Source organism: Armigeres subalbatus, chromosome 2 (assembly GCF_024139115.2).
Source record: "Armigeres subalbatus isolate Guangzhou_Male chromosome 2, GZ_Asu_2, whole genome shotgun sequence".
Taxonomy (NCBI): Eukaryota; Metazoa; Arthropoda; class Insecta; order Diptera; family Culicidae; genus Armigeres; species Armigeres subalbatus.
This window is the reverse complement of record NC_085140.1, coordinates 444,949,817-444,974,361: the sequence shown is the minus strand read 5'-3', so window position 1 is coordinate 444,974,361 and position 24,545 is coordinate 444,949,817. Positions and strand designations below refer to the sequence as shown.

At 41.5% G+C, this 24,545-nt stretch overlaps 1 protein-coding gene across 1 annotated transcript; it reads right to left on the bottom strand.

Moving 5' to 3' along the window:
* Window positions 1-22,884: 22,884 nt before the first annotated feature.
* Window positions 22,885-23,636, bottom strand: LOC134218132 (uncharacterized). Its single transcript, XM_062697008.1, has 2 exons — window positions 23,484-23,636; window positions 22,885-23,410 (listed from the first exon to the last, which is right to left on the bottom strand). Exons 1-2 carry the CDS (start codon window positions 23,487-23,489, stop codon window positions 22,946-22,948), a joined length of 471 nt encoding a protein of 156 aa, XP_062552992.1. The 5' UTR covers window positions 23,490-23,636; the 3' UTR covers window positions 22,885-22,945.
* Window positions 23,637-24,545: the final 909 nt, after the last annotated feature.

Genomic DNA, 24,545 nt, shown 5'->3' with positions numbered 1-24,545 from the left:
TTCCAACAGCTTCTGGGCATACTCCTGGGTGTTGATGACTGACCTGCTGACATACTTTGGAACTCCTTCACTAACCATTTGGCCAAATTTTGGGTAGGGGAGCTCCTTCGACAAACAGACGAAGACGCTATCACCGTTTTTGTGCGAACTATTCATGGCAAATTTGAAGGACTACCAACAGGGACCAGGAGTACTACCCGAGAAATGGTGGAGATACGTTGATGGCATTTTCAGCATCATCTACCAGAAAGACCTACCAAATACTTCACAGCACCAACTAGCCAAACAACAGAAAGCATTTCTGCTGCAGGAAGGAATAAGAAACACATAAAGCAAAAGTAATCGAACTAGCCTGTCGTTTATTTCTATACCCATACCCACATACTCGGCGCTACGAAAGGACACACAAAAGATACCTAGTTCTGCGGTAGCGAACGAACCGAACCAAGCAAAAGATCCGAAGATCCGAACAACTCCCAGCTCAGCTCATGTCATCGTCCAGCTCGAAATTGCTGTTGGATTTTCTTGACCCAACTAGGTCCGATGGCATATCCACCCACCGACCAACCCACTCCAGAGTTGAATTTTCTTGACTCAACTAGGTCCGATGGCATATCCAGCCACCACCAACCCACTCCAGAGTTGGATTTTCTTGACCCTAAGTACGACGACATATCCACCCACCGACCAACCCACTCCAGAGTTGGATTTTCTTTACCCAACTAGGTCCGATGGCATATCCACCCACCGATCAACCCACTCCAGAGTTGAATTTTCTTGACTCAACTAGGTCTGATGGCATATCCAGCCACCACCAACCCACTCCAGAATTGGATTTTCTTGACTCTAAGTACGACGACATATCCACCCACCGACCAACCCACTACAGAGTTGGATTTTCTTGACCCAACTAGGTCCGATGGCATATACACCCACCGACCAACCCACTCCAGAGTTGGATTTTCTTTACCCAACTAGGTCCGATGGCATATCCACCCACCGACCAACCCACTTCCGAGTTGGATTTTCTTGACCCAACTAGGTCCGATGGCATATCCATCCACCACCAACCCACTCCAGAGTTGGATTTTCTTGACCCAACTAGGTCCGATGGCATTTCCAGCCACCGACCAACCCACTCCCGAGTTGGATTTTCTTGACCCAACTAGGTCCGATGGCATATCCACCCACCGACCAACCCACTCCAGAGTTGGATTTTCTTTACCCAACTAGGTCCGATGGCATATCCAGCCACCACCAACCCACTCCAGAGTTGGATTTTCTTGACTCTAAGTACGACGACATATCCACCCACCGACCAACCCACTACAGAGTTGCATTTTCTTGACCCAACTAGGTCCGATGGCATATCCACCCACCGACCAACCCACTTCCGAGTTGGATTTTCTTGACCCAACTAGGTCCGATGGCATATCCACACCCACCGACCAACCAACTCCAGAGTTAAATTTTCTTGACTTAACTAGGTCCGATGGCATATCCAGCCACCGACCAACCCTTTCCAGAGTTGGATTTTCTTGACCCTAAATACGACGACATATCCACCCACCGACCAACCCACTCCAGAGTTGGATTTTCTTGGCCCAACTAGGTCCGATGGCATATCCACCCACCGACCAACCCACTTCAGAGCTGGATTTTCTTTACCCAACTAAGTACGATGTAGGGTGGTCTAACCGGTAGTACCGAAACCGGTAATATCGGTATCACCGGCCAATTTTGGATACCGAAAATACCGGTTTTAGAGACGGAAGATGCCGGTATTTTCGGTATTTCAAATTTTGATGTCAGAATCAAAAATCTCGAATAGTTTTCACCTGCATATATCAGCTAAACTGCATGTAATCGCATATCTGTCCCATATAAATAGAAAATCCAGCATAGATGGGAGAGATATTCGGTAACAAGCAGTAAAGACTCATTGTGCAAAAATACAACAATTGAATGTGCGCATGAATGAACCTTTGCCTAAGTAAGCATCATCGACGAAATTCACCTACAGCAAAAATCGATCATCATCGTCATTAATCATACATGTTGCTTCATTCCCTTAGCCAATGACTTTTTTCTTCAATGAACATAGTGGACATCGTCAAGAACTTTCTCGCAATAAATGAAATTGTGAAAAAGGTAGTAGTTTTTTAAAATCGTTATTAAAGTGATTTTTCTTATTACAAGAGCAGCTAGGCGCAGCATCTCTTGAAGATGGCTGGAGAGATATTCGAACCGCCATTGGAAGCACCGCAACCGCTGCACTAGGCACGGTGGCTCCGGATCAGAGAAACGACTGGTATGACGGCGAATGTGAGCAGTTAGTTGAGGAGAAGAATACAGCATGGGCGAGATTGCTGCAACACCGCACGAGGGCGAACGAGGCACGATACAAACGGGCGCGGAACAGACAAAACTCGATTTTCTGGAGGAAAAAGCGCCAGCAGGAAGATCGAGACCGTGAAGAGACGGAGGAACTGTACCGCGCTAATAACGCACGAAAGTTCTATGAGAAGTTGAACCGTTCACGTAAGGGCCACGTGCCACAGCCCGATATGTGTAAGGACATAAACGGGAACCTTCTTACGAACGAGCGTGAGGTGATCCAAAGGTGGCGGCAGCACTACGAAGAGCACCTGAATGGCGATATGGCAGACAACGGTGGCGGTATGGTAATGAACCTAGAAGCACGCGCGCAGGACATGCGACTTCCGGCTCCGAATCTCCAGGAAATCCAGGAGGAGATCGGCCGGCTGAAAACAACAAAGCCCCTGGAGTTGACCAACTACCAGGAGAGCTGTTTAAACACGGTGGTGAGGCACTGGCTAGAGCGCTGCACTGGGTGATTACCAAGGTTTGGGAGGATGAGGTTCTGCCGCAGGAGTGGATGGAAGGTGTCGTGTGTCCCATCTACAAAAAGGGCGATAAGCTGGATTGTAGCAACTACCGCGCAATCACATTGCTGAACGCCGCCTACAAGGTACTCTCCCAAATGTTATGCCGTCGACTAACACCAATTGCAAGAGAGTTCGTGGGGCAGTACCAGACGGGATTTATGGGTGAACACTCTACCACAGACCAGGTGTTCGCCATACGTCAGGTATTGCAGAAATGCCGCGAATACAACGTGCCCACACATCATCTATTTATCGACTTCAAAGCCGCATATGATACAATCGATCGGGACCAGCTATGGCAGCTAATGCACGAAAACGGATTTCCGGATAAACTGATACGGTTGATCAAGGCGACGATGGATCGAGTGATGTGCGTAGTTCGAGTTTCAGGGGCATTCTCGAGTCCCTTCGAAACCCGTAGAGGGTTACGGCAAGGTGATGGTCTTTCGTGTCTGCTATTCAACATCGCTTTGGAGGGAGTAATACGAAGGGCAGGGATTGACACGAGTGGTACGATTTTCACGAAGTCCGTCCAATTATTTGGTTTCGCCGACGACATTGATCTCATGGCACGTAACTTTGAGAAGATGGAGGAAGCCTACATCAGACTGAAAAGCGAAGCTAAACGGATTGGACTAGTCATCAACACGTCGAAGACGAAGTACATGATAGGAAGAGGCTCAAGAGAGGTCAATGTGAGCCACCCACCACGAGTTTGTATCGGTGGTGACGAAATCGAGGTGGTTGAAGAATTCGTGTACTTGGGCTCACTGGTGACCGCCGATAACGATACCAGCAGAGAAATTCGGAGACGCATAGTGGCTGGAAATCGTACGTACTTTGGACTCCGCAAGACGCTCCGATCGAATAGAGTTCGCCGCCGTACCAAACTGACTATCTACAAAACGCTTATAAGACCGGTAGTTCTCTACGGACACGGGACCTGGACGATGCTCGTGGAGGACCAACGCGCACTGGGAGTTTTCGAAAGGAAAGTGTTGCGTACCATCTATGGTGGGTTGCAGATGGCGGACGGTACGTGGAGGAGGCGAATGAACCACGAGTTGCATCAGCTGTTGGGAGAACCATCCATCGTTCACACCGCGAAAATCGGAAGACTGCGGTGGGCCGGGCACGTAGCCAGAATGTCGGACAGTAATCCGGTGAAAATGGTTCTCGACAACGATCCGACGGGAACAAGAAGGCGAGGTGCACAGCGGGCAAGGTGGATCGATCAGGTGGAGGACGACTTGCGGACCCTCCGCAGACTGCGTGGTTGGCGAAGTGCAGCCATGAACCGAGCTGAATGGAGTCTTTTATGAGTCTTTTATGTGGAGCACAGGCCACTCCGGCCTTAGTCTGATGATAAATAAAAAAATCTTATTACAAGAGTTCATCACTGAGCCAAAGTAGTATTTCTCAGAAAAACGTGAAAACGATTTGCTGCAAAAATACGTCCGTTCTGAATTCAGAAAATAATTTGAATTAGTGGCTAACCCCAAAGACCGCTGGAATAGCATGTTATCTATGCTCAAACGGATCTATCATAATCCGAATCAAACTTCGGTGATGATTTTTTGGCGGTTGGGGAAATAATTCAAGCCCTCGAACCTGTTAACGCTGCTGTGAAACTACACTGTCGTGAGTTCTGCACGATTTTTTTTGCATTTTTGAATAATTCTACCGTAAAGCAATTGATCAGAAACGATTTTCGTCAAGACATTTAAAGTTACTTTGATTAAAAAGCGATCAATATATTGAAGCGTCTAATCATTCCTGGTGCGATCATTGAAACAGAGACAACGACCATTCCTGAGGATCGGTACAAAGAAGATGCTTCTGAAGGGATTAGGGGAAATACTTCACACTGATTTTTGACGGCTTTCGAATGGTTCCAAATGGTTCCAAAAGAAGATGCTTCTGAAGGGATTAGGGGAAAAACTTCACACTGATTTTTGACGGCTTACGAATGGTTCCAACTTCGATTGAACCAAAGAGGGGGTTCTCAGTAGTTGACAACAATGCCAACAAAATCCAATGCGGATTGGGAGATGTGTCATCCAGTATGTTGATTACTAAACCAATTAATTATTTAAGTTACGTTACGTTTTGCCCAGCTCAACAAACAATTGACATTTGAAGTTTTTCAACAAATATTGTTTTTCATACAAAAGTCTTAATCAAAAGTTTTTCATTTAATATCTGAAATTTTCACAAAAAACGGTATTTTACCGGTATTACACATATTGACTCCACCAAATACCGAATACCGGTATTTGTCAAAAATGACCAATACCGACCACCCTAGTACGATGGCATATCCAGCCACCACCAACCCACTTCCGAGTTGGATATTCTTGACCCAACCAAACGTCTATAACAATTTTTATTTGATTTGCTATAACAAATTCTTTATTTGCTCATTTAATTCTTTCATAAATTTAAGGTCATTTGTTTAATTTAATACCGTCTTTCTGTACGGAATGTATGCTAAAAGGTATAATATACCGGTAGATGCTTTTGCTTTACTTCCGAAGGCCCGTGACATACAGCATTCTGATGTCCGTGTTAGGAATGGTTATAAATGAAATTTTTATTGGCTTTGACAAGAATTGAAAATTTCAATAGTTTATCGTTAACATTCTTAAGTTTCAATGAAATTTACAAATTGCTGGAGAGTGTCCGAGTCGATTTATATATAAATCTTCAAAGTCCATCGAAAGATAAAGGCGCTAATAACGTTCGAAATCTTCCCTTTCAGCGTAACGCTCTTGATTTCCAAAAATCTAAATGACACTCAGTATAGGTAGTAAAGAAAGATGTAAGTCCTACGCCAAAAGCTATTCAACTCTTAAAAGTATCCATGCTGGGAGCAACATCATTTTCAGTCATATTTGTATCATATAACATATCTTTTGAACAGCATAGTCATGATGGGATGCTAACAATTCAACCGGATGTAGATGACTATCAGCGGTATGAGCTCCAGAACAATTTGAAGTGCCTGGAACATTTGCGCATGGCAGAACTGAATTGTAAATAATACCCTTGGACTATCTGAGCCTTTATGGACATAATCAGGTAACTTCGGAAATTTCATGTCAGGTGCAATTTACCTGAATTATTAAATGATCCAAACTCCAGCATAATTTGAAGAACCTAGAAAACCTGTAGGGGCCCTCCTTAGCCGTGCGGTAAGACGCACGGCTACAAAGCAAGACCATGCTGAGGGTGGCTGGGTTCGATTCCCGGTGCCGGTCTAGGCAATTTTCGGATTGGAAATTGTCTCGACTCCCCTGGGCATAAAAGTATCATCGTGCGAGCCTCATGATATACGAATGCAAAAATGGTAGCCTGGCTTAGAAACCTCGCAGTTAATAACTGTGGAAGTGCTTAATGAACACTAAGCTGCGAGGCGGCTCTGTACCAGTGTGGGGATGTAATGCCAATAAGAAAAAAAAAAGAAGAAGAAAAAACCTGTAGGAATATTTACTGTAGCATGCCTGTTAACATTTCTAAGATTGTTTAAACTTTTCTTGAATTAATTTGAATATTGCAATCAACAGACCAATAAGAAAGCTTTTGATTGCAGTACTCAAATTAATTCATGGAAAAATTTTACTAAGGTTATTTTCAAAAGTTAAACGAGAATTTAATTTTACTCCACCAAATTTTCCTTCTCGTCGCTTCTCCAGATAGATTTTACGAGCATATCTAATCTAATCTAATCTAATCGAACACAAACGCAGCCAGTACAAAGAAAGCATCCTGGAAAACTATTGAGTTAGATGACGTCCAATAATTTTTCTTGTCAATATTGAGGCTCACAGCATACCAGTGGTATGACATAAACTTCAAAGCGGCCAGGCCCACTGCGTTGTGTTTGCCGCAGAGATGATTCTTCGAGATGTATCGTGTTCAAGTAGTCACTTCAACATGATACATATCACGAATCTTCAGGGGTTGAAGGATGCGTGGACATACCGTACCATACGCACCGCGTTCTTTTTAAGTTCTTATTTTGATAATTGTATATAAATAAATATGTAGTGAAATGAATAACATTATGATAAGAAATTTTATCAAATTTTATATATATTTGTAGAATACAACGTCAACTAGGAGCCGAAGTTGATTCGGGATGTACATCTCTTGTAGAAGAAGCTGGAAATTGTAAAGAATTTATTTATTATTTAGAATGTTATATATCAGATAGCAGTTTATGTGCCAGGAAGTCGTCTACGTAAAGGTTACATGGCAGGTTGTGAAGCTTTCCTTCCTGGGATGTTTTGTAGTGGGCTATGAAAATGTTAAATCAGTATGAAGGTACATAATACAATAATATAAATATATAAAAGCATAAAAATATGATTTTTTAAATATGAAAATAAGAAACATAAAAATATAGTGTAATAATAGAATAAAAATTGCTATATGAAAATTTAAAAAAATATGAAAATAAAAAATGAAGATACAAAAATATGAGTACATAAAAACATGAGAATATGATAATATTGCAAATGTTAAAATATAAAATGTGATATTAAAGTATTAAATTTGAGAATATGACAATATAAAGATCTGAAAATAAGATAATATAAAAATATTAAAACACAAAAATATAGAAGATGGAAATATGAAAGTATAAAAAATAATATAATAAAAATATAGAAATATGTAAATATGCTAATTAAATTATAACAACATGAAAGTATGAAAATATAAGAAAGGCAAAAAAATTAAAATATTAAAATTGAATATTTCAAACTACAATATGAAAATATGATATGAAAAAAATTCAAATATATGAAAATACAAAAGTATAAAAATATGAACATATACAAGTATAAAAAATGGGAAAGCATAAAAAAGGCATCATAATGTGTATATAAGTATAAAACTAGAAAAAATATAAGAGTAAGGAAAATATGATAATATAAAAATATTATAATATGAAGGCGTAATAACATGAAATTATATAAATATGAAAATACAAAAATATAAAACATAAAATATCAAATTTGAAAGTGGAATGTTAAATTTAAAGAAATATGAAACTATGATGATAATATAACAAAATAATATGAAAATTTTAAGACACAAAAATAATAGAATGTAAAATATGAAATTATAAAAATATAGAAATTAAAAAAAATAAAATGTAAAAATATGAAAAATAAATTTAATGAAATATGAAAAATAAGTATAATAAAATATGGAAAATAAATATATTACGAATATATAAAAACACGAAAGCATGGTATTGCTCCGGTATATTTCGTGGACTAGAAACTAGTGATACTCATGTTTCCTTTGAAATCTCTGTTCAGATTGCTATCAGAAATCAAGGTGGGTGTAATCCTTAATTTCAATCTGTGACAAAAATGACAAAAGCATTAGAATTATTATTCCTGGCCACGCTTGTCTGTACCGTTACTAGGGAGAGAAGGAATAAGTATCACGGAGATGGATATTGGGAAGGTATTCGTAGGGTCAGGATGTGCCTGTAGCTGGCAATGTGACCATGGTAGAACTTACCCCGTAAAACACCACGAAAAGGTATCTACCCAGCATTACGGGTACAGATAGATTTTACGAGCATATTCACAAAAATTTAGAAACAAGACGGGATTCAAACCCAAAACAATTTTGAAATGTTTAGAGCGCCCATTATAACCACGCCATCACCACCATTGGAGAGGAAAAGTAAGCAGCATTTTTTTTAACTAATTTTATTTGCTAATTATATAATAGTGTAATGGTACCCAATAGTGGAGGTATTAGCATATCCAAAAAGAAAATATTTTTTTACTAAAAATCGATATTTATTGAAAATGTACAACTTTAATATCTTAACTAACAAATTTACTAACAAAAATGAGATTGGTGTTAGTTAACATATACAACTACCAAATATTGCATATACCACTAATGGGTACACTGTTCCTTTAATACTAAGGTTACAAGGAGCTAATCCTTGCAATAGAAGATTGCAATCTATTTTGTCTAAAATTAAAAATTATTTTATTGGACATTTGGTGTAATGTCTCAATATTTGAAATTCTATCAAGCTCATTGGTACTATACCACGGAGGCAACTTCAGAATCATTTTCAAAATTTTATTTTGAATCCTCTGAAGCGCCTTCTTTCTGGCATTGCAGCAACTAGTCTATATTGGCATAGCATACAACATGGCTGGTCTAAAAATGTGTTCGAAAATCAAAAATTTGTTCTTAGGACAAAAAATTTACTTGAATGCCTTCAATTTTTTTTGCCTTTCTCGTATACTAAGTATACGTGAAGGCTATATGTTCGCTCCAAAAATGAACTTTTTTTTAAGTTTATTTTTGATCTAGCAGAAGTCCTAAATGGGCTACGAAACGGTGAGTTGACATCCGGGAAGGAGCACCTAACATAGCTCTGGTCCTCACAAGTTCCAATTCTCACGCTTCCACGGGTCTTCCGATGACAATTGACCACCAACTAAGGGTTGCGTACTTAGCTGATAGTGCAGCCTGGGCACTGTTGTCCTTCCTTCTGACAGCTAGAGTAAGAGGGTGCGTCCTGTGGGGTCTGCCTAGGATGTGGTGGGGTTCGACAGTGGGCTCTGTTGAAGTTCTATAAAAAGCTGCATGTGTCTCCAAGCAGGCCCTATCAAAGCGACTGTGCGCCGCTCAAAGCGCACTAGCCTAGTCCTGGTGTTGGGTGGGACTTAAAACAAATTTGACCTGACTGATCGAGCGTCTGTTCACCAAGGAGGTGCGGCTCCAACAGCGTCTGTTCTGGCATCCAGCGGCTGAGTGTGAAATGCTATTCCCCGGAAGCTATAACTAAGATACCGGTGGATAGGGAACCTTGGGCCAACAACCTACTGGTCCCGAAACATCAATTTGTTCGAGAACCCGATAATGAAAGAATGCGGACTGATTTTACGGCGACGACTTTTAGCGCGAAACAACGGACACGAATAGGAACATGGAACGTTTCAACCCTAGCCCAGCAGGGTAAATTGGCACAACTTGCCAATGAGGCACGCCGCATGAAGCTTGAGATCCTGGGACTGAGTGAAGTCCGTTGGCCAAACTTTGGAGAACACAGAACGCCGTCGGGACAAGTTCTGCTATACTCTGGTTTACGAGGTGAACACACTCCCCGGCATCGCGGAGTTGTCTTCCTACTAAGCGCCAAGACACACTGCGCTTATGAAGTGGAAACCTATAAGTGAAAGGATAATCGTTGCCAGATTTAGAACACGGATACAAAACCTTACTATATCTAATGTATGCGCCAACCGATGCTGCCGATCTGCAAGACAAAGAGAACAGGACAGAGGACAGTCAACTCAATGACGTCGTAGATTGAAATCCGTAGGGTGATATTTGTTTGGGAGACTTCAATGCGAAGATCGGATCCGACAGTTTGAACCATGAGCGCATTATGGGACGCCATGGTCTCGGAGAAATGAACGAAAACTTCGAATTGGCTGATTACGTTGCACTCCTTGCTCAACGGCACTCTGATATGCATAGTAAGCTCAACGATCTTGCCGAGCGCTCCTCTTCGGTAGGTTCAGTCATCAACGTCAACAAAACCAAATCATTGGATGTAAACACGGTGACCCTTTCCAGTTTCTCAGTAGCCGGGCAACCAGTGGAGAATGTTGAAAGCCTCCAATATCTTGGTAGCCAAATGGAGTCAGACGGCGGTACCAAGAACGCACGGATCAAGAAAGCATGGACTACCTTTGCGAGTTTAATAAATATCTTGAAAAACGGGCACCAACCAAAAAAAGAACGCACCAAAATACGAATTATCAACTCTAACATGAAATCAGTGCTGTTATACGCTAGCGAAACATGGTGTGTATCAGTGGAGAACACTCAACGGCTGCAAATGTTCATCAACAGATGCCAGCGGTATATAATTCGGGCCTAGTGGCCTCACAACTGGATTTCAAACAACGAGCTCCATCGTCGTTGTCACCAGAGGCCGATAACAACAGAAATGCGGGATCGGAGGTAGGGCTGGGTCAGTAGGGCAGTTCAAATTTCAAAAATGTTCGAAAATTCCAACTCGCATATGTTTATTAGCATAATTTTGATAATATAGGAGTCCTTGCAAAATTTCAGGCAATTCGGTGGCCATTTAAGGGTGGCGCGAAGTCAATTTATGTTTATATGGAAATTTGTATGGGAAAAACGTAAAATTTATTCAAGTAGCTCTACAGCTTTCGAATCGTGATGAATTCAAATAAACATCCCCAACCTCCGTTTTTGGAATCTATATAAATGAGACCTCCGGATAACACAATAGTTATGAGTGGATTGAACGGTTCTATTGACAGTGTGAATATGGTATAAATGGCTAAAATGGTGTATTTTGCGGATTTGAATAAATTTTAAGTTTTTCCCATACAAACTTCCATATAAACATAAATTGACTTCGCGCCACCCCTAAATGGCCACCGAATTGCCCGAAATTTTGCCAGGACTCCTATATTATCAAAATGATGCTAATAGACATATGGGAGTTGGAATTTTCGAACAGTTTTGAAATTTGAACTGCCCTACTGGGTCAGCCAAGCATTAGATTGGTACCCATCGGGACATCGCAGCAGAGGCAGACCTAGAGGCTCATGGCGGCGAAGCCACAATAAAGAAATAAAAGAAGTCGACCGTAATCTGGGGCTGCGTCGGCCACACTACGTAGGGGGAAACGAAATCTGTAAACAAGCATTAGACTGGAACCCAGCGGGACATCGCAGCAGAGGCAGACCCAGAGGCTCATGGCGGCGAAGCCTCAATAAAGAAATAAAAGAAGTCGACCGAAATCTAACCTGGCAACAGGTTAAAGCGATAGCCGGGCAACGCTCAGGATGGAGATCTATCAAGTCGGCTCTTTGCACCACCGGAGGTGTACAGGATCCATAAACAAACCGTAATCTGGCAACAGGCAAAAGCGATAGCTAGACATCGCTCAGGGGCCCTCCTTAGCCGTGCGGTAAGACGCGCGGCTACAAAGCAAGACCATGCTGAGGGTAGCTGGGTTCGACTCCCGAATTTTCGGATTGGAAATTGTCTCGACTTCCCTGGGCATCAAAGTATCATCGTGTTAGCCTCATGATATACGAATGCAAAAATGGTAACTTGGCTTAGAAACCTCGCAGTTAATAACTGTGGAAGTGCTTAATGAATATTAAGCTGCGTGGCGGCTCCGTCCCAGTGTGGGGATGTAATGCCAAGAAGAAGAAGAAGAAGAAGAAGACATCGCTCAGGAGATCTTTTAAGTCGGCCCTTTGCACCACCGAAAGAGTACAGGACCCATAAGTAAGTAAGTACCTTTCGTAGCTCATCAGTGAGTCAGATAAAAAAATATATGTTATTGAAGAAAAATAATCGATTTTAACACCCTAGGAATAAGTGTTCCACGATTGGACGGATTGAATAAATGTAACAACTAACAAGCGCAAAATCAGTGGCACACTTCACCCGTTCAACTGATGATGACATCTCGCCCGTGCGTTGTGATGTTGCGCGCAAATTTGATTGTAGGTACTTTGCATGCAAAGCCGAGCATATTGTCGAGCCTTTTGATGAATAAATTGGAACCGTCTGTTTGACGTAATTTAATTCAATTTCGGCTTATTACCTCTGTGATTTTTTGACGGAGCGTTTGGATTTATGAATAGGATACTCATATGCCGCAACACTGACGCGGGCATGGGTTTTACGAGATTTTCACCCATTCGAGCTGAGATTGCTTTTACCGCCGCCGAGAAGAGGTTTAATGTGAGGCGATGATTGTTATGGAAAAAGCTGAAGAATGAAAGTCGTAACCTGAGAGAACTGGGAAACGGTTTATGCACTCATTTTCCGGTGTCTGGCTGTGAGGCGGATGCAGCCAGTGACTCGTTAGCTAACGTTCCGTTTATGCTTTCGATGAAATGATGTCTTTTACCGGTTTATGGGGGCGTACAGGTCACGCTAGTTCATGGTTGAGCTTCTCTCGATATTGATTGCACTTCTTCGGAATATATAAGAAATGAATGTCAGACCGTTTTTTCTTCCAATTTCAATTGAAGAATTGATCTTTAAAAGGAAAGTGCTGTTAGTAGTTAAATTTAGTAGCCATCAATGTTTTTCCAAATGCAACTTGTTGCGCTGAAATCGTTAAAGATAAGGTACTGAAAAGAATTTCCGAGTCCGACTCAAATATTGTTGGTTGCCAATTCAAACTAATAAACAAGTGAATACAACATGAAGTTTGGCCAAAGTCCTATCGGGAGTTAACGATAAGTCATATTTCATCATTTTTATTATCAGCGATTCTCGCTCTAATGGTTCGGAAGGTTGCATATATCTAGCACTAGTCGCCTATTTAGAGATATAGTCACTTGTTTTATACTTTCAAGCCCGAAAGGCAAAACGGAGGATAGTGAAGTCATGATTCTCGTCTGCTTCACTGCATGTACTTCAACTGATTTAAGAACTTTAAGCATGGCGCAGGAAACAGCATGCCTTTGAGGCTTCAAATTGTACAAGTTTTATCGCCTCATCAGCAATTTTGAAATTGGCTCCCCTTCCACACGTATGGAGAACAGAAAGCAGTTACCGTAGTTGGAAAGGCATTTTATTGCAAAAGTCGTAGCTTGCAAATGTGATGCTTCAAAGTTTCTCGTTCTTCATGTCGGATGAAAGTTCAAAAGAGGCATCCGTTCTGACCGTGCGAAATTCAAAACCGCTATTTCTAATCACCTTAAAACCAACTCTTTAACTCTTTGGACCTAATTAAGATATTAATTTCTTGGCTTGAGATAAGTTCGCACGCCACAAAATGTCGATACTCCTAGAACTTGGATTTGTTAGCCGCAAGGCCTCCATTAAGCATCCCACTCATAAATTTACATATCTTAATTGATTTGTTTTCTCCATGGTCGCTTCCTCAGCCCACTTTCCGACCACCGGAAGACCTCTGTCTTCGATTGCACTCGATGAAGGTACGACGGATCAACGGGACCCACTTGATGCTTTTGCGCTGTTGTTGGCTACATGCCCCGCCCTGCCCGTGTTTGACTATGGGCAGATAATTTCCCTACGCCCGGTCTCCAAGACAAACCGTTGTGCCTCTCCGAAGAGTGATGGATTTCTTCCCTCTTTCGAAACCCAACATTTTCAAATCGATGCGCTACGCAGCTCCTTCCGCATCGACAGTATGTAGGCAAGGAATCCCACACAAGGCGAGTGTTTGAGGTTTTCTCCGGGACCAACTTTAATTTATGTTAATGGAGTGCAGCGAAACTCGTGTTTAACTTTGGTGAGAAAAATAAACATCTAGTAATTACCCATTCCGTAAAATCACCCGAGCTCGTCCTGCCTCTCCTGGGTTCTGAAATGCATATCTTTGTCATGAGGTTTAGGTCATAACTCACCTGTCTGCTACGATTTAGTGAGATAGTGATAGAGTTTTGAGTGATAAACGAAAATGACGCTAAATTCTCTGGGGATTCAGAAATAAATTCCTGATATTGTGCTGGATTTTTTCCCATCCTATCCAACTTCTTATGATAAAATGAAAATAAACCTGAATAATCCACCTTGCGGTGTTTGTGCCTTTCTTGTGCGATATAAAAGGTAAATTGCATATAAGAAAAGTCTTGAGAAGCACTGTAAGGCGGATAGGGTAACTATTCACATTTAATTATACTCACTTTAACCCTTTTGTTACCGTCAATTTTTTTTAGGGTTCTAAACATCACAGGAAATTGAAACTCCGTGACATCTTCAAACACGGCAAAATTAAGGTTTGGGTGGTATGAAAATGAAAATCCAATAAGGGGGGGCTTAGGGAGGGGCTCCTGAATATTTTTACCCCGTAACGTACCGACAGGGTACCCCATAACTTGGTTAGTTTTCAACCGATTTGGACGATTCCGTTTGCTATGGATTAAGAAATTCATCCTCTATCCGAACCATGTCACATAGGACCGATCCGGATTACCTGGTTACCGGAGTTCCGGATTTGCTAGACCATGTCTCAAAAATGGAGAAAAAGTTGATCTTATAGAATCCAAATGATTATTTCTTGTATCCTGAGTTACCAGTTTCGCAGAAAACTCGAGGATTATGACTTCCTAACGTATTAGGACCACGTGATCATATGGACTCGGAACGGACATCCCGGAATAGGTTCCCGTGGGCCCTATAGTGGCCGCAAATTCATTCTGAAGGAACCCTGGCAATATGGGTATCAAAATTCTTGAAATTGTTTCGGAAACATGTTATTCATATAGTTGAGACCATAGGATGGATATGAACCGGAACGGTCATTCTGGAACAGGTTCCCGGAGGGCCCGTAATGGCCAAAAACTCATTTAGAATAAACCCTGGCAATATTGGTATCAAAATTCTTGGAATTGTTCCTGAAACATGTTTTCCATGTAGTTGAGACCATAGGATGGATATCAACCGGAACGGTCATCTTGGAATAGGTTCCCGAAGGGCCTAAAGCGACCATAAGTCCATTTAGTAAAATCCCTGGCAATATGGGTATCAAAATTTTTGAATTATTCCGGAAACATGTTTTCCATGTAGTTGAGACCATGGGATGGATATCAACCGGAATGGTCATTCTGGAACAGGTTTCCGAAGGGCCTAAAGTGACCATAAATTTATTTGGAAGAATCCCTGGCAATATGGGTATCAAAATTCTTGGAATTGTTCCGGAAACATGTTTTACATGTAGTTGAGACCATAGGATGAATATGGACCGGAACGGTCATTCTGGAACAAGTTCCCGGAGGGCTCGTAGGGGCCAAAAACTCATTTGTAATAAACGCTGGTAATATGGGTATCAAAACTCATAGAATTGTTTCGGAAATAAGTTATCAATAAAGTTGAAACTATAGGATGGATATCAACCGGAACAGTCATCCTAGAACAAGTTCCCGAAAGGCCTTTAGTGGCCACAATCTCATTTAGAAGACACCCTGGCATCAAAATTCTTGCAATATTTTCGGAAACATGTTTTTCCAAGAAGATGGGACTGATGTTGGGTCATCAGGCTGAATGGCCGTTAGGCCGAATGGTTATTGGATCGAATGACAAGTGAGGAGTGAATAGTGAGAAGTGAGCAGTGAGAAGTGGAAAGTAAAAAGTGGAAAGAGAAAAGTGAAAAGTAAAATAAAAGAAATGAGAAGAGAGAAGTGAAAAATGACACAGTGTTGACACGATTTAGTCACTCCCCGATTTTATCTTCCTCCGACTTTATCACATTTTCGACACGATTTTATCACGTCCCGCTTTTGTCTCGTTTTGACCCATTTTGTCACCATAAAAAAATTTGAAAATTTTAGCCTTATTCTTATTTTTATAAATAATTCAGCAAATATCAATGATACTTTCAGCGCCTGTGGTTCATTATAAATCATTTCTGAGTACCTGTCAAGAATTTTCAAGTCTTTTTGACAAGAAATAACGGAAAAAGCAGATATTCTTAGAAGAGTTTCTTCTAAATGAGGGGCCCCACGGAAACCTGTTTGAGAATGACCGGTCCATTGTCAAACCATCTTATGGTCTAATAACCCAAAAGATCATGCTTCCGAGACAATTTCATGAATTTTGATACCCATCCATTGTCAAACCATCCTATGGTTCAATAACTAATCAGATCATGCTTCCGAAACAATTTCATGAATTTTGATACCCATATTGCCAGTGTTTCGTCAGAATGAGTTTGTGGCCACTTTCGGCTCCACGGGAACCTGTTCCAGGATGACCGGTTCGTAGTCATACCATCCTATGGTCCAATTACTAATCAGATCATGCCTCCAAAACAATTTCATTACTTTGGATACCCATATTGCCAGGGTTTCTTCAAAATGAGTTTGTGCCCCACAGGAACCTGTTCCAGGATGACCGGTTCGTTGTCAAACCATCCTATGGTCCAATAACTTATCAGATCATGCTTCCGAAACAATTTCATGAATTTTGATACCCATATTGCCAGGATTTCTTCAGAATGAGTTTGTGGCCACTTTAGGCCCCACGGGAACCTGTTTCCGGAATAACCGTTCCGGGATTTAATCATAAGATGGTCCTGTAATATAGTTAAGTTCTTCTTCTTCTTCTTCTTCTTCTTCTTCTTCTAATTGGCATTACATCCCCAGACTGGGACAGAGCCGCCTCGCAGCTTAGTGTTCATTAAGCACTTCCATAGTTATTAACTGCGAGGTTTCTAAGCCAGGTTACCATTTTTGCATTCGTATATCATGAGGCTAACACGATGATACTTTTATGCCCAGGGAAGTCGAGACAATTTCCAATCCGAAAATTGCCTTGACCGGCACCGGGAATCGAACCCAGCCACCCTCAGCATGGTCTTGCTTTGTAGCCGCGCGTCTTACCGCACGGCTAAGGAAGGCCCCTCGTAGTTAAGTTATATTCTTTAAATTTCCAACGAAGTTTATTAGTCATGCACGGATACAAATTTCATCCATTTGCTTCAAAAATATACATGTTTATTTCCAAAATGGTAATATGTTTGAATCAAACATATTTATTTTTAAAACCAAATTAAATCCCTGTATGTTTTATACATTCACTAGTGGGCAGCCCCTCGCTCGCTCTTGCAAAAGTAAACAAACACTCGAGTTCGGATCGGATCCGATCGGAAGCAGCAGAGGAGTAGAAGCAAGAGTAGAAGCAGATGTTTTCTTGCTTCCAAATTAATGATAAGGATGTTTTTAGGTACAGAAAGGTAAGTAAATGAAATATGAACGTTTGGAATTGTGAAATCTGGTAGTCAAATGCTACCAGAATATGAAAATTGGTGGAATTGATATCAAAATATTATGAACCAAAACCAAAACCGAACCAAAACAATAATATCCATGTTTGCTTTAAACATTTAGCTGGTTGAAACAACTTGAAACGCACATTTGATTCAAAAAAAGTTTTCGTTCGCTTCAAATGCAACAATATGTTTGATCCAAACATATTTATTTTTGATGCCAGAACAAACTGAATTTATGGAAAAATATATAAAGCTCTTTTAGTGGAATGTATTCAACCGTCTAAGACGAGTTAAGTACTGTCCATTTAATTCCACCAGTTAATTTTCGTTATCTTTGCAGATACGTATTTCGACCACAGCTGTGTGGTCGTCTTCAGTGTCTCGTACTTGACTCGACTCGAGTTCTTCGGAAGTTCATCATCGAATTCCTAAGGAAGTTCCTCGACGAGTTCGTTAGGAAGGTCATCAAGAAATACCTTGAGACTTTCCTCCGGCAGTCGCTCCAGGAAATTTCTCAAAGAATTCCTCCGGAAAGCCCTTCAGTAATTCCTCCGGTAGTTCCTCTTGGATTAAGTCCGGAAGTTTCTTCAAGAATTCATCCGGAAATTACCCCAAGAATTACTCCGGAAGTTCTTCCAAGAATTCCTCCGGAAGTTCCTACAGGAATTCCTCCGGAAGTTCTTCCAGGAATTCTTCCGGAAGTTCTTCCAGGAATTTCCCCGGAAGTTCTTCCAGGAATTCCTCCGGAAGTTCCACCAGGAATTCCTTCCTCCAGAAATTCCTCCGGAAGTTCCTCCCTCCAGAAATTCCTTCGGAAGTTCCTCCAGGAATTCCTCCGGAAGTTCCTCCAGAAATTCCTCCGGAAGTTCCTCCAGGAATTCCTCCGGAAGTTCCTCCAGGAATTCCTCCGGAAGTTCCTCCAGGAATTCCTCCGGAAGTTCCTCCAGGAAGTTCCTCCAGGAATTCCTCCGGAGGTTCCTCCAGGAATTCCTCCGAAAGTTCCTCCAGGAATTCCTCCGGAAGTTCCTTCAGGAATTCCTACGGAAGTTCCTTCAGGAATTCCTCCGGAAGTTCCTTCAGAGATTCCTCCGGAAGTTCCTTCAGGAATTCCTCCGGAAGTTCCTTCAGGAATTCCTCCGGAAGTTCCTTCAGGAAAATCTCCGGAAGTTCCTTCAGGAATTCCTCCGGAAGTTCCTTCAGGAATTCCTCCGGAAGTTCCTTCAGGAATTCCTCCGGAAGTTCCTTCAGGAATTCCTCCGGAAGTTGCTTCAAGAATTCCTCCGGAAGTTGCTTCAGGAATTCCTCCGGAAGTTCCTTCAGGAATTCCTCCGGAAGTTCCTGCAGGAATTCCTCCGGAAGTTCCTTTAGAAATTCCTCCGGAAGTTCCTTCAGGAATTCCTCCGGAAGTTCCTTCAGGAATTCCTCCGGAAGTTCCTTCAGGAATTCCTCCGGAAGTTCCTTCAGGAATTCCTCCGGAAGTTCCTTCAGGAATTCCTCCGAAAATTCCTCCAGGAATTCCTCCGGAAGTTCCTCCAGGAATTCCTCCGGAAGTTCCTCCAGGAATTCCTCCGGAAGTTCCTCCAGGAATTCCTCCGGAAGTTCCTTCAGGAATTCCTCCGGAAGTTCCTTCAGGAATTCCTCCGGAAGTTCCTTCAGGAATTCCTCCGGAAGTTCCTTCAGGAATTCCTCCGGAAGTTCCTTCAGGAATTCCTCCGGAAGTTCCTTCAGGAATTCCTCCGAAAATTCCTCCAGGAATTCCTCCGGAAGTTCCTCCAGGAATTCCTCCGGAAGTTCCTCCAGGAATTCCTCCGGAAGTTCCTCCAGGAATTCCTCCGGAAGTTCCTCCAGGAATTCCTCCGGAAGTTCCTCCAGGAATTCCTCCGGAAGTTCCTCCAGGAATTCCTCCGGAAGTTCCTCCAGGAATTCCTCCGGAAATTCCTCCAAGGATTCCGCCGGAAGTTCCTCCAGGAATTCCGCCGGAAGCTCCTCCAGGAATTCCGCCGGAAACTCTTGCCAACCATCGCGCTGCCTATCTCAGAGCCAGGAGACACTTTAAGAAGGCAAGGTCTGAAATGGTCAAAGAGGAGCGAAAGATAGTTTTGCGTGAAGCTAGAGCGGCTTTCAAACGAGCTATTAAAATCTTTGCATATCACCCATCACTATGAAAGCTGTTTCCAGCTCGTGTGTGATGCCGTAGCTCTGGTAGCTGGTATGATTACCTCTAAACATTCACATCATTGATCCCTTCCAACAAACCTCCTGCAGCGCTACGAATCCACGGTCCTTGAGCACATCGGCGAATATGCGTGAGGTCCCGATGAAGTTAAGAGATTTGCAGTTCCACGAACCGAGTTTCCAATCGCTAGTCCTTTTTCGTTGCTATGGTCTTCGCTGATTGTTCCTGTCGGTATTCTCTGGTTTGTTTTTGAAGCTGGCTTGCAGGGCCTGACACCAAACTCCCTAAAATCCCGAAGGACCATTCCTCCTTATTTCCGGTTGACTATGGAGCAAAGTTTAACTTAGAGTCCCTCGCTGGCATTCGGACGATGATCAGCCGCCCCTAACATGGAGAACAGATATTCGATCAGAGTTGCTTCCCTAGAAAAGGAGTAAAATCTCCCTTCCCTGTCAGCATACGATCATAGTTCCCACCGGAGTTGGTTACCCGATCTTCCCTAAGGTTGCTCGTATCCCGGCCGGCTTCACGAGGAGGTAAAGATCGGAGTTGCTAATTCTTACCCCAAAGACCGCGAAATGGGGTTTATTCTATTCCTTCAGGTACGCGAAAAACCATCCGGGTCCTCTGCTTTCTCTATATTACTTATATTCACTTGATGCTCTTCTAGCATACGAATTAAATTTGTGTCCAGCCGATAGCAATCTGCCGTGTTATATACAAATCTCCATATTTAATGTTTCAACATGATTTTTAATGCCATTTGGAAAGTCCAAAGAAAGGCATAGTGGTAGTCCCCAGGCGAAACTTTAAGAAACTTTTTTTGTATGGAACATTTTATATAAAAAAAATCATCTGGCGTTATTGGGATGTTTTACTGTCTTATTTTCCGAATGTTACTGTTCAAAAGGTTATGAAACAAGCTCTAAGAATCTTTTTATGAGTTGTTAAAGTGTGATTGGAGCTGAAGATTTTGGAAGTTGAATAATGCAATCGTCTGTGTGGTTCTGATGTCTATATCTCAAAAACACTATGGATTAGAGTTCTGATATTGTAGGGTTTACTGATCCAAAATATTAGGTCAACTTGAATTATGAATCGGAGAAATATAATTTTTGATTTTCGGCCACCTGATTCGCCATAGTGCACTGGTTGGAAGAGCCACCCATTGTATACGCCGCGTAACTCGGACGACTGTTGTGGGCTGGGCACTTAGCCAGAATGATAGAAAATGGTTGTCGAAAGCCATCCGATGGGTACAAGAAGACAAAAATAATTAACGGACACTCTGTAAACTGCGTGGTTGGCGACGTGTAACTATGGACCGTGTGGAAAGGAGACAACCTTTATATAGGAGCCGCAGAAGTCACTCCAGCATTAGAATGAGTCAATGAAATGACTGAATTGGTGGTCAAATGAGCTCACGAAGCCAGTAAAACGGGTATTTCAAATAAGTGATGTAAATGATTAATATGCTTTTGGGCTTACATCCTCCAAATAGGTGCACGGTTCAGAGTGCATTTAGAAAATATTTCTTATCGAAATTCGATCCTAGCCTTGGCTTACTTTATGCCCAGCTACCCTTCAGCACGGATCGATCAATGACATACCCACTCAACAATACCATCTCTTTTCTGTGCATTCTCCAATACCTGTTATTTCAACAGCAGCGTTACAGTTCGAAATATGTTTAGTTGCACAGCAAGATAAATGGTGAAAGGCAAGCAATCCCCTCTATGGCGTTGTTTTTAAAGCTTCTTTTCACAGAAATGTAGTCCCATTAGTTTTTTTTTCTATTTCATATGCAATGGTTTACTTTTTCCCACTCGTGCTGTCAGGCTGCATGTTGCCTGAATCAGAATGTTTATTTCTCCACGGGTCAGCAATTATGTAATAACACATAGTTGTTCAAGCAAAAGTATGTGAGATAAAAAAAACAATTTTATGGGTCTATATATTATAGCAATTGTGAAATTGCTTGTGAGGTGACTAGAAGTATGCCTTGAATCGAAGGATATCGATAAGGTTTATAACCATTAGAAAGTCTGATCTACTGTTTCCACACATAGCTTAAAAAATAACGAGCATAAAACCGAAACCCGAGAAAAAAATAACAATGGCATTGCCACAGGTATGGTACATAACATATCATATCTTGATACCGATAATAATAGTCGAGATACATCAAATAACGGTATAAAGCAAGACCGTGCTGAAGGTAACCGGGTTTAATTCCAGGACATTTTTCGATTGGTCGACATGATATACGAATCCATAACTTGACTATGAAACCTCGCATTGCCTAATAAACAAAAAGCTGTGAGGCTTTAATGTCCTGATGGGACAACTAATTGTAACGAAGAAGAAGGAGAGATTCACGAAAAATCAATTAGATAAATCTTGAATGGTGAAACAATCTTCAAAATACCTAAAAGGAAATAATGGAGCGGAGTTAGAAGTAATCAATCAGAAAAGTCTCAACATTGGTGACCTGAATTCCTTAAGTCGGAAAATAAGCAATGTTAGCTGGAAATGTACAATCATAAAGTGAAACACTTCAAAACAAGATAACAGAAAGGTTTACGAAATTTAATTAAAATCGAGGTAGTGTTGGCCAAGTCCGAACTATCATCAGCAAAATATTCCGACTTATTATACAAAATGACTACCCAAATAGAGAATCTTAAAATACATCTCATTACGAAACATCGAAAGCACTTAATTAATAACTTGGGAGGCATTTAGAACACCAAGATCAGGAAGCAAAAGAAGAAAAAGAAAAAGTTACGTCTGGATATTCAAGTCTATTCGTATATCAAATCCCGGAACTATTCATGTACCATATGGCTAGTGTATAAGCACTCTAAAGAATTACCAAGTATTATTATGATTAGTGAAGTTCAACGAAATTACATAACAAAAATTAACGTGTTTTAATTTCAAAGAGGTAGACCATCGACCCTGATAACGATGTGATATTTCGCAACAATGAATTAAAGTGTATCTAATTTAAAATTAACTCAACGATCTTTGTTTAATAAGGTACTCAGTCTCCCTGATTCCACCCCCTTAGAACCAACCCCAGTGCTTCTTCTTCTGCTTGATGTAGATGCTGACCGGCACTGGCTTCTCCACATAAACCGGCTTGGGGATGTACACCGGGACGTGCTTCTCCACATGCACGGCATACGGTTTCGGCACTTCGACGTACTCCTTGTGGACAACCGGGACCTTCACTTCCACTGGATATGGCACTGGGCGATCAACGTGAACCGGAATCTTCTTCTCCACGACATACGGAACATGTTTCTCCACTACGATCTTCTTCTCGACCTCGATCGCATGGTGATGATCGTCTGCGTAATTGTGCTTGATGGGCGTCCACGGGTTGCTGTCGTAATAATGGCTATCATAGGATAACGAGTCATGGTGACCGTAGCCCAGATCCCAAATACCACGTTTGTCCTTCTTTGAGGATTCGTCGACTGCCGATGAGGAAGCCGCGGCCAAAGCCACGCAAAAGACCACAAATGCCTAGAATATATTAAAAAATTAAATCAGAATTATTGTTGTAAGCAGTGGGTAACTTCTTTCTATGCTTTCTTACCTTCATAATTGATGCTGCCAATTGAACAAATATGGCCTACAAACACTGGGTTTGGACGGTGGACCTAAAGCGACTGATGCCTTACCACCCGGCTGGGGACGGTTTTTATAATGTTTTAACTAGTGGGCCTTTTTTTCTACCAGGATCAAAATGCTGATCAGGTACGTATTTTATCGCAAAACCGAGCAAAATCATTTCGCAAGTTCTGCCATCGGTGAGGTTCGGTTCATTGCACTTTCGATTTCGTTCGGCCGGCCGTTTTAAAACCTATATTATATGGTGACAGGTTGTTATCGGGTGGCAGCTCTGGGTAGGTTTATGTGGGCAAGCAGTCAGCTGTGCATTCGGATGGGAGAGAATTGGATCATGCACGACGTGAATGTGTATCACCGTGTGAAGGTCGTGACTGCACGTCAAGTTTTGTCGGTAAATAAAAACCACAATTAAATTTGTTGGATAACAGCGATCGGTGCACACTGATGCAAAGTAATATATTTTGACCATATGTAGCTTTGATTTCTTGCACATTCCAAACTGTTATAAATGTGTTTAACGATTTATGACATAAACGATCATTTACTTTTTATTTCATTTGGTAAAAACTATGTGAGCTAACTTTGGATACTAATTGAACTACACTGCCGTGAATCGCATATATGTCCCATTTTTGCTGGGTATCCTATTCATATGGGACAAATTTATGATTCACGGCAGTACATACAAGCTTAAAATGTAATATAGGATTTCTTTATTTCTCTCATCGTTCAATGAGAACATCCATCTAGTATTGAAGAGGTGGTTGAAATCCATATTCACGTCGCTGAATATTAGTGAAGTTTTTGGAGGCATGGCAAATATTGTTCGGGTACTTGTGTATTTCACATGGGTGGTATATTCCCCCTTTTTATATTTTTCACAGGAACTAGAGTTGATTGCTATGTTGATGTCACAGATGTCACAGAAATCCAAGAAACCAGTTTTAAACAAAGTGGGAATAACTATCCTTTTTCAATTAGCTATGAATCATATAGGTACCACAGTGAACTCTCCCTTACTCGAAAT